Source organism: Primulina eburnea, unplaced genomic scaffold, assembly GCF_022965805.1.
Source record: "Primulina eburnea isolate SZY01 unplaced genomic scaffold, ASM2296580v1 ctg822_ERROPOS1000000+, whole genome shotgun sequence".
In the NCBI taxonomy this organism is placed as follows: Eukaryota; Viridiplantae; Streptophyta; class Magnoliopsida; order Lamiales; family Gesneriaceae; genus Primulina; species Primulina eburnea.
In genome coordinates, this window is record NW_027331592.1 from 185,666 (window position 1) to 196,823 (window position 11,158).

Sequence of the window (11,158 nt, forward strand, 5' to 3'; positions counted from 1 at the left end):
GATTACTTTGCAGAAAGCTTTCGATGAGATAATCGAAACTGAATAGAAGAAGATTTATTTATAGAGCTTATCGTGTATGTGAAAACTTGAGCCTCAACTTTATTTTTCTTTGGTCAGGTCGCATGCCACAATAATTTCACAATTTGTTAACTGCCATATTTTACAACTTAAATCTGTCACCACCAATCATCATAAATACTGACAGTTCACACTTTCTTTCAACATGGTTTCATTTTTGAAATCATCTACTTCAAATTGAGAATAAAAATAGTGCTACTATTTTCTTTTCTTATTTTTTCCTAGATAGTAATTTTTCAATTGGGTTGGTCTCACCTAAGCTCCATTAGAGACAAAGTCAGAATTTTGATTTAGTGTAGAAAACAATATACTATAATTAATAAATCAAAAAAGGATACCCGTTAATCGAAAATCATAAATAATATCTTAAAGTTCGAAAACATGCTACATACGGCTAAAAACACATGTTAATTGAACGATCGAATAACATTGAAGTAAAAAAGTGAATCTAAAATTTGGTGAAATTTTGGATTTTTTATAGAGTGTGGAAGATGAAATTGTAAATAATATGGATAGGAGCAACTGCTAATCGAAACACATGAAGTTCGTGACTCATGAGGAGAAAGCATTGCCCAAATTTTTACAAAATGTCTATTTGGATAGTAATAATAGGTAAAATTTTAAAGAATTGAGTTTAAAATTTGGGCTTATAAATTATTGAGGAAAAAAATTTGGGCCAGTTTCTATCCACACGGACGTGAGCTAGCTCCGCACATGAGCTCAACAAGCTCGAACAAAACCCTTGACTTCAAGTTTTTGGTTTTCAAGTACGATGATCAATCGATCATTTTATATAAATTAAAAACTAATAGAAGATTCTCGGTGTAACATATACTCACACAATTTCAATATGTTAAATCAATAATAACAATATAATTAACGTTCTATTAAAAATAAAACATTGTCTATACGCCAGTTGAAACATACAAACAACAGCTAATAATGCATACATCATACCATACAAAATATCTTCCCCGAAAAAACAAAAAAATCTCATGAGATCATATAAAATTATTAGTCGAAACTTCGACTTATCAATACGTACCAGATCATCTATTTCACAAATGTAGTCCATGAAATCATATTACACCGAAAAATATATTAAATATTCGGAGAATATAAGGTTGTTTCATAGAGCTGTAATATTGATGGAGGCTACCAAATTTTTCACCATATGGCTAAAAATGACAGCCCATTATTTATCGACACTCCTAATCGCATTGCACTAAATCGACCAAAACAACAAAAAACGAAAATAAAAGATTTTGTGGGTGGGGAGATTAGGATTATATTATATATGTTCTCTTAATATCATTTGTTGGATTTGGAGGAAGGTGTAGCGCCGGCGCTTGCGGCGGAGGACATATTGAGATCTGGGATTGGAGCGGCGGTGGCAGCAGCGGCGAGTTTCTGTCGGAGCTGGCCGAGCAAAGCCTGGTTCTCCTGGTTCAGAATCGCCGCCTTCTTCCTCAGCCTGTCATTCTCCTTCATGATGTAACAGTTCTCCAAGTACAGCTTCGAGTTCACCTTTTCCATCCTGTCAATTATTACCAAAATATAAATAAATACATTAAACTATTCGAAAAGAAACCTGAACGAGATTTGGTCTCTCTCTGTTTGTGAAAGAAAACAGGGAGAACTAAGGGACAGAGAAAATGGGCTTTCTTTCAAGTTTATAACAAACATACCACCTTATAACTTGATCGTTGATTGAAGCACACTTCTTGAAATTTAGTTGAGAGAAATGAACAACGATGTAACGGAGAAGGTGGAATATTTATAGTGCAAAAAGTTAAGTGGTAAGTTTGGTTCTATTTTCGGTGTTTTTGGAATTCTGTTTCATCTAATAATTGCTGTTTCTTTTTTGAAAAATATATTGAAAAAAAGTCGGATAATGGAAATCTTGTGGAAGAGTTGCTTTTTAACACTGTTTCTTCCACAATAATCATGCAGTTGTAAGCATGGAAGGCGGCTTCCATAGGCAAGAATTTAATGTTCTTACCATTTTACTATGATTTGTTATCATGACTGATCTTTAAATGATGATCTTTAAATGATGATCTAGCTGATGTACGGCTGTGATCACTCCCAAATTAAATTGAATATTTTAGTTTTTGAAAATCTAAACTTACGATCATGTATGTTAATCGGGGAGACGAGGATTTTTGCGGTATTTTCAGTGGGAGGAGCTCGGCCTGGGAAGATTCGCAATGATGGTTTGGATTGTGGTCCAGTCCCCATTCGACCCATAATCAACCCACCCCCCGAGCCAATCGATTCTATTTTGTTTTGTTTTGTTTTGTTGTATAATATTATTATTAAATAGTGACTATGAAGAATTTTTTTTTCAAAAAAAAAAAATCACTTAATTGCATTAAAATGACATCCACATTTACATTTTGCTTGCTGCCAAATATCAAAAGGACACGTTTAAAAATTCAAATTATCAGTCAAAATTCCATTTATTATTCATAAAATTTGGAATTAAAAAAAAAAAGAAATATTTAATGAAACATGGGGATGAATTATTGTTGGTAATTGAGGCCTACTCTGGTAGTGTCATAAGTGAGAAGAATTATTATATTTCCATATGAAGGCCCAGTTTGAAATGATGGTTATTTGTAATAATTTTACCTAATAGCAAATGGTAAGAAATTATTTCTTTTTCTTGTTTGAAATAATAGGATGAGTCGGTTAACCTCATGGGTTTTTTCACTGCATTAACGTCGATCATCATAGCTTGCCAATTCTATAGAAATAATGAAGAACGGATATTCATTTGTATAGTAAATAGTGTTCTAAAATACGATAGACGAGCTACCATCTACCAAATACATAGCGTCTAAATGTGACAAATAAGCAGTCTAGATGCCTGATTTTTTTAAATAATGTTTATACACATCGCATTTCTAAAAATTGGACGAGCGCTTAGGAAGGGATCTAAGATGTGGTTTTTAAAAACAAAAATAGTAAATATTTATAGGTAAAATTGGTGTGAAAATTAAATTTTAAACGACGGCAAGCAAGTGAACGGGAAATGGCCCCCCTACTTCATACCAATTGCTCTACCCTCTTCAAGTTGGTTCTTTTCGCAGCCATTTTGAGTCGCCTTTTTGGCAAATGTTGGTTGCGCTCATGATTAATTCTACGTCTCAATTCAACCTCTTTTGTTTGGATTCAGATCTTCTACTGTGTTGAAAACACGGAAATTGATACTGTGTATTTTTTACACGATATGATCACGTGATCATCTTGTGGACATCACATCATATGAGATAAATTTAAAAAGTTGTCAGATTAAACGAGATGATCATGTGATCATCTCATGTCAAAAGTGTGTCGCGTGTTGTGTTTTCAACACAGTAAATGATCCAAATCCCTTTTATTCTAAGGCATGCATTGTTTTAAAAAAAACACACAAAAAATAACTAGAATTGAGTCTCTTGTGAGACGGTCTCACGAATATCTATCAGTAAGATGGATCAACTCTACCGATATTCACAATAAAAAGTAATACTCTTAGCATAAAAAGTAATACTTTTTCATGAATAATCTAAATAAAATATATGTCTCACAAAATACGACATGTGATATCATCTCACACAAGTTTTTCCTCTCAAATAAACGTAAACAAATAATTAATTTGCTACAATAAAAAAATATTATTAAAAATCTCAGTCCAATCTAAAATATTTTTTACAACAAAAAACTCAATGTTACTTTTTTATTATTGGTTTTTCGTTATTTACTGCTTGTTCTTTTGGACCATACATGCAGTACATTGAGCTCATCTCCGATGCAAAGCTTCTGGTATAAATAAATTATAATCATTTCACAGGGAACCAAATCCCTGCAAGGGTAATGATGGAATTACGTAATTATTTTGTTGACGCTGCGTCGAGCCCAGCACGTGACATAAGAATCTAGTAATATAATTTAGTTTGACGCAATGATTTTATTGGGGACCACGTAGGTTCAATTCTCTATTTTGACCTTATGACGTGAGGGTACAACTTCAATTCCTTGGCCAATACCGGAGATATAAATTGTGACATGTAAAAAAAAAATCACTTGTAATATATTTCCTTTTTTTAAAAAATACGTATCTTGTATGTTTTTGTTAATTTATTTTGTCTTCAGTGTTATGTCCGTGATCGGAGTTAATCGATGTTGATGTTATTTAATAATTACGTAATTGAAAATAATAAATCTTATGGATCAAAAGTATATTCAACCAGTTTATAAATCATAATCAAAATTTATTTTACTATCATCAACTCCAAAATTTATCTTGTTCTTTGTCCTCAACTTATTCTCCAGACTCATCCAGTTAGGGAGTAAGTGGTGAGTGCTTGGGATAACACTTAGTAAGTGAAGGGCTGTTCGAAAATAACATATCATATTTCATGTAACATATAACTTAGGTATAAACATGAGCACTGAAATTCATCTACTTTTCCATAATTTACTTCTATCAATTCCTTATTTTTTATTATCTAAGGAGACGAGGTTATAACAATGCTTATAATCACATCGTATAAGGGTCATAAACTAATCGTAATTTAGAATTTCATCAATATCCGGATGAATCATAACAGTACTAAAACAAAGAATAGTTTTTTTTTTATCGTAACCGAAAAGAAAGAAACGCAATCGAACAAAACTTTTAAAATCATAGAATAACATTTGAAACACTAGTTTTAAAACAAAACTACTTACCTTGATCTTGAATGAAAACGAGAGTGAAGATTGCTTAGTTCGAAATTACTCCCTAATCCTGATGACACACCGGACAGAACTTCGTCTTGCAAAAAGCTTCGAAAACTTGATAGCACTTAGGGAAGCAAATTCTTAAAAATATGAGTGAATTTTCGAGTTAGGGGTTAATAAAAATCTTATCAGGTTGATATTCCTTCCAAAATTTTGAGATATTTTTTCCTTAATTTAGAAATGTTTATTTCCTAACCATTGCATTGCCAAAAATCGAAAACTTGCACCTCAAATTTATATAATATTCGAAAATATATATTGACCTGTGTGGTTGAGCGTTGACTTTTTTTTGTGCCTGCATATTCATGATAACATAGACTGAATTGAATTTTCTAGCTTTTTTGTTGAGCAAAAACCATCGTGCATGTATTATTTTTTTCCAAATTTGATTGATATTCTATATTTAAATTCCACAATTTTTGAATATATTGCACTGAATTTGCGAATTTAATGCAATATTGGATTAAAATTTTGGAAAGCATATATTATTTAATAATTTTAAGTTTATTGTTTTCACATTAATACCATAATTTGAAAAATAAATGCTCCCACATGTCTATAATAATATAAATAAAATACATGCCCTAAAATTTGTGGTTCTCACGTCTAGTTAACTCTTCAGTGATATGTCCTATTTTAACTTTGATAAGTTGGTTTGATTTAAGTTGCATCCACTGCTCGGAGGCCTCGGTGGATTTTGGACAAGTAGTTGAAACCATAAATAAATATTTCGTGAGAATAAGATATGAAATTTATGCTGATTTAAGCACAAAAAGTTGATAATTGATTATAAAATATTAAGTGTCCGTTCAAACAAACAAAAACAAAAACAAGTGTCCCTTAAATAAAAGCCACTTCCACCTAGTATTATTTATCATAAGATTTGAGTGAAATTTATTTTTTTTATATCAAAAATATTTTTTCACTCTTGATCGATCTGTTTTGATACCATAGCACATTAAACCAAGTCTTAAATTTAATAGTAAGAATAAAATTTTTTACTATGTAAAAATAAATCAAAAAAAATTCTCTTTGATGAAGTAGCTTCTTTATATAAACTAAACACCATTGATTAAAAAAATCACTTACAAAAATTCGACTCGATTGATATATTTTTCAATGCAAGCAGACACAAATTAATTTCTGATATTTTACAGCTTTGAACTAAGAACCATGTTATACATATTAATAAATTATATTTACTAAATACATATCATGATTTGAATAATCCAGAGCCATAAATAAATAAAAATTACAGGTATAAACTAAAATCAATTTTCTATAAAAAAAAAAAAAAGAAAAGAAAAGAAAAGAAAAGAAAGAAAGAGAAATCATGCGGTAATATCATGACAAGCAGAAATGGAGGCAAGACTTTTCAACCAGATTTGGTCAGATGCAACAGAAATGTCATCATCATTCCTGTGCCACGTCCACAGACCGTGAGTTGCATTAAATATCTCGAACTGCCCATGCCCGAAGCTTGCCTCCCTGAATGCAGATATCTTTGGCTGTGGATCCATATACCTGTTCAATTAATTGTTACTATATATATACATATATTGGGGGGAATTAACAAATTAAAATTAATAATGTTGGTTACTTGGAGGCCAGGCCTTCGCGGTTTCCTCCATCCCCAATGGTGATGTACACCGGCCCACATGCATCGGCCTTATCCTTGTACACTCGGACCTCCAATATCATATAAACACAACGATTATTAACAAAGAATACATAAATTATAAGTCCAAACCTATTTCTCCATGCAACTATTTTGTACATTCGGTTTAGTAAGTTTGCAAAATTTGATTTTATTCAATAATTTTGATTTTTTTTTTTTACTTCCAATCCTATTTCCAGACCGACTCGTTTTTGACTCACTTGCAATTAGTATACCTTAAAAATTTTAAACCTAGGACTGCAGCGATCCACCTAGACAGATATCTTATTTGGGTTATCTCACAGATAAAGATTCGTAAGACCGTCTCATAAAAAACCTACTATTTGATCATCGTTATCAGAAGAATTATAAATAAAACGAGAAGAAAAAATGTAAGCATATCTTACAAATCGCTCGTAAGCATGAACATGACCAGCAAAAACAGCGTCAACACGAGCACCATAGATCAAATCTTCCAAAGCCTTCTTCATATCAACAGATTCACTCTCCCCTTGATGAGCCTCATTCGAGTTATACCACGGCGCGTGCACCACTACGATAAGCCACGGGGTCTTCCTCCGGTCCACCCTATTCAAATCGGCCTGCACCCAACGATACTGATCCGAGCCCGGCTCGAAATCCGTGTAAGACCCCAGCATAACAACATGAACACCAGCTACTTCGAAAGAGTAATACAGATTAGAAGACGAATTACTCTCTTTATACGGCATCACCCATCTCGCATTGTACGATGTAAACCTTTCGCTATGGAGAATCGGAATTTCCTCGATCTCGTGGTTGCCTTGGGTCACCATCCAAGGCCGGTTGCTCGCCAGAGGCTGAACTAAACGGCCGAATGTGTCCCACAGACGTTGGATGAAATCCGCGTACGACAAATCTCCGGGTAGTACCAAGATATCGTAGTTTGATTTTGAAATATGTTGAAGGGTTGAATTTGTCCATCCTGTTTGTCCAAGATCACCTGCACTAGTCCATGTTAATACAATCAAATCACGCTTGTTTCTTAATCGAATATTTTATACCTATGATGGCGAATTTGATCGGAAATTGTGACGGGGGAGTCTTGTAGTTAAACTCCGTCGACGAAATCCAGCCGCAACGGTAGTAGTACACGGTGTCCGGAGTCAGTGGGCCGATGATTACGTTGTGTATTTCTCCGGACACGTACGTCAAGTAGTCGTATCTGTCGATGGTCCCGTTTGCTGAGCGAGTATTAGCTCCCGGAGATGTGCCGTAGTACACAACAGCTGGGGAGGAATCAGAAGTAATCCATGAGATTCTCATATTATTCTCCCCACTCAAGGATATGTGCACCTGTAAAACGAGACATGAATTTCTATAGCTAGTAAAAACAAAATTGTTCAATACATATTAACCCTTGGATGAATATACATACCTGCTGTGGTGATGTTCCATCGTCGTCTTCAAGTGCGTCCAACAAAGGACGGAAAAGAGTCTCCCTCGGTGGCGGACGCTTGTAGGCGGCGGAGCCAAAACCTCCAGAATAGTACACCGCCGCTGCGAATGACAATACGGCAAGAAAACCTTTCATAATAAGCATGTTTAATTTGGCGATTTACTCTTTGTAGACACTTCAGAATTTAGGGGTTCTTGTTCATTGGATGTCGTCTTAGTATATATATATATACACACACATATATATATATATATATATATATATGTATGTATATATATATGTATGTATAGATGTATGGCGTTAGTGTGAATTTTAGTGGCGCAGAAGGGACACCAAACGCAGTAGATGCGGGACACGTCCATTGTATATGGGTTGTGGTGAGGCCATTTAATATCTAAGCAACAATTTATCGTGCACGTATCAGGGAATTTTTTTATTGCTATGGTCAACTCATGATCAAACCCATTCGAATCAAAATTTTACTCAGTTTAATTCGATTCACTAATTGGCTGTCGACCACCGACCAATCGTATAGATATACATTAACTTATTATATATATTTTTAATTAAACGATGCTTTTCTAGATGTATTTTCTAGAATTGGCAGAAAAAAACAAAAGTTTAAATTTGGTTTTAGCTGCGGACGCCACAGGTAAGACGAACGTCTAGCATGCATTGATGTAAATCCAAATAATTTTATTTATTCTTTTTTTGAGGGAATATCCACATGACTAGGGAATCCCAAAAGTATTTTTCGGCCGTTGCAGTAGTCGTATAGTTTTGTATTTCTTGGGAAACTAAGTTTACAAACTTTGAGGTACTCTTTCTTCACGAAATTTCCATGTTATGGAGGATACGATGTTGTTTCATGTTTGGACAAACACCGTAGAAAGAAGATTTCATTGCTCGTTTTTTAAGTTATTGTTCGATCTTTTTAATTGATTTTTAATTTTATATTTGCATATAAGTTTATTTACAGATAATATTAATGTCCACACAGTTCTACGAAATGTCGGCATGGATACGTGAGCGTTGGGTTTTGGAAGTTGACAATTTTTTTTTTCGGTCCCAAGTAATAAGAGATGTTTAGCTGTTATATTGGTTTTGGAGCAAAATACGGAGGAATATTCTGATACCTTATTCCGTTGCAGTACTGATTTTGAAAGGTTGGACTTCTATTTCAATTTCAATATTTTATAAATTAATTATAAGATTACAAACGAATTATTTTTTTACTGCTAAAATAGCATTTTCGTTATATATATCACGAAGAAACATTGTGTAATTAATGTTTATTTGAATGAAAATATTATTTTCATTACAGATTTGGACCAATTCGACACTTCTCATTTGACAAGTCCTCAAGACTTTTGAACAAGAGACCTAGTCACAATCCTTAAAAATACGATCGATTGTTATATACTATCATACCTTTTATCAAATTTTGAAAAAGTATATATAAATTTCTAATAAAAAATTTATTTTGATTGTTTAAATACATATGTCGGTGTTTGAACGTACGTATATCATTAGGCGATGATGTCCGATCGTCTCCCTAAAGTCATTATCCGATAAGATTATTTTATCGAATAAAAATTAGTTTTTAAATATAATAAGACATATTGTTCACATGGACCTTTCACGCCTTGCAACTACGTCTTATAAATAAAACATAATAAAAGACAACCCATATTTAATTTGGCGAAGCCTAAATTAATTAAATATTAAAACAATTTTATCTCACCCTCTTTATTTTATTAACTTGTACTTTTATTCCATCGACTCCAGTGAAATATCAATATATCCCAATTTCACCTTGTATGTAACAAATTAATTTTATAGTAATTATATATATATATATATATATATATATATATATAAATTGTAGAAAAATATTTATTAATTTCTAAATCGTGACGGGTTAAGTGTATATCATATATGTGCAAATACATTGATTTGAATAAATGATTATTACAGAATTAGAGGATCCTTTTCATATTTGCTCAATTACGCCAAAAATTTAATACACAATTAATATCAGTTGAAATTGAACATTATATTAATAGAACATGTACGGTTTTATCTGCTCGTAAGAGCATCCATATTCCGGTTAATGAGATCCTACCTATGTGGGCACTACTCTCACTTCATTTCAACGGGTAAGATCTTGCCACACATACAATTTCAAAAAAAAAAGTGGGTCTTTTATATATGAACAAATCTTGACCATCTATTCTATCATAGGGACAATGCCCACATAGATAGGATGAAATAAACCTCATATTCCATAAAAAAAAATTGGGGTCAACATGTCACATATTTATTATATGAGGACAACCACAATCGTAGAATCCAAGTTAAAGCATTTATATGGTCTCCAGTCTGTCACATCAAAAAGAAAAAACTTCGTTCATCTATCCACCGATGTGGGCATTGGCGGAGCCGGGCTTTAGCCTGGTTACCCAATTTTTTTTAAAGAAAATTTATAATTTTGGAATAATGATATTAGTTACAGGTAATTCAATTTAAAATATTAAAAGATTTTAGAGTTTAAAATTCTAGTTCGAGCATAACTATATTTCTGACTCCGACACCAATGTGGCTGCTGAAAGAAACAACTGGAAGTTCAAGTTTATTTTACGCTTTTTCGGGGATGAGCTATCCAAATTCCAAGGACAAACACGATTGTAACGGTACGCTGTTTCACGTTTATGTTGTTTCTTTTAGCAGCTAGCAGATAAATGTTCAGAAATTCTCGAATCTCTCCAAATTAATAATTATTAAACATTAGTTTAATAATTAATATTATTGAAGTAATTGTTTAACAAATTTTATTTTATATTTTTGTTATATATGTACTGAGAATACATTATCGACTCCTAGAATGTGGACAGGAAATTAACATAACGTCTCATCCGATCCGCTTGAAAATGAAGATAGATTGGTCATATCTACTACTCATCTCAATTTTTACAATCCGGGGTTCGTCGGATTCTGATCCTCAACAGGTACTAATATTTATTTTACCTACTTGCATCTGTACATTTTACGTAGCAATATTCCACTATCAAGTATTTGTATTTATTCGTGTTTGAACTTTTGTAGGTACGTATTTCATTGGGAGGAAAGAATCAAATGTTGGTTTCATGGATCACGTCGGATAGAAATGTTGAATCAACGGTAGAATATGGGAAGACACCTGGAAAATACGAAAA

At 32.8% G+C, this 11,158-nt stretch overlaps 2 protein-coding genes across 3 annotated transcripts; both read right to left on the reverse strand.

The window, feature by feature from the left end:
- Nucleotides 1–1,157: 1,157 nt before the first annotated feature.
- LOC140822435 (protein LITTLE ZIPPER 3) lies at nucleotides 1,158–1,908 on the reverse strand. 2 transcript variants are annotated; one of them, XM_073183208.1, is made up of 2 exons: nucleotides 1,770–1,908; nucleotides 1,158–1,615 (listed from the first exon to the last, which is right to left on the reverse strand). In XM_073183208.1, exon 2 carries the CDS (start codon nucleotides 1,612–1,614, stop codon nucleotides 1,390–1,392), a length of 225 nt encoding a protein of 74 aa, XP_073039309.1. In that variant the 5' UTR covers nucleotide 1,615; nucleotides 1,770–1,908; the 3' UTR covers nucleotides 1,158–1,389. The 2 variants fall into 2 exon arrangements, with proteins under 2 accessions (XP_073039309.1, XP_073039308.1); XM_073183207.1 differs by having other exon boundaries at nucleotides 1,767–1,898.
- Nucleotides 1,909–6,056: 4,148 nt separating this feature from the next.
- LOC140822433 (probable purple acid phosphatase 20) lies at nucleotides 6,057–8,151 on the reverse strand. The gene is made up of 5 exons (XM_073183205.1): nucleotides 7,923–8,151; nucleotides 7,549–7,840; nucleotides 6,913–7,487; nucleotides 6,449–6,537; nucleotides 6,057–6,372 (listed from the first exon to the last, which is right to left on the reverse strand). The coding sequence occupies exons 1-5, from the start codon at nucleotides 8,085–8,087 to the stop codon at nucleotides 6,180–6,182; spliced, it is 1,314 nt and encodes a 437-aa protein (XP_073039306.1). The 5' UTR covers nucleotides 8,088–8,151; the 3' UTR covers nucleotides 6,057–6,179.
- Between the last annotated feature and the right edge of the window lie 3,007 nt (nucleotides 8,152–11,158).

Coding starts and splice junctions, on each gene's coding strand:
- LOC140822435 (XM_073183208.1), bottom strand. CDS start 1,614: ATGGAAAAGGTGAACTCGAAGCTGTACTTGGAGAACTGTTACATCATG.
- LOC140822433 (XM_073183205.1), bottom strand. CDS start 8,087: ATGCTTATTATGAAAGGTTTTCTTGCCGTATTGTCATTCGCAGCGGCG. Junction 7,841..7,922: donor ATGGAACATCACCACAGCAG/GTATGTATATTC, acceptor CTCGTTTTACAG/GTGCACATATCCTTGAGTGG. Junction 6,538..6,912: donor TTCATGCTTACGAGCGATTT/GTAAGATATGCT, acceptor ATGATATTGGAG/GTCCGAGTGTACAAGGATAA.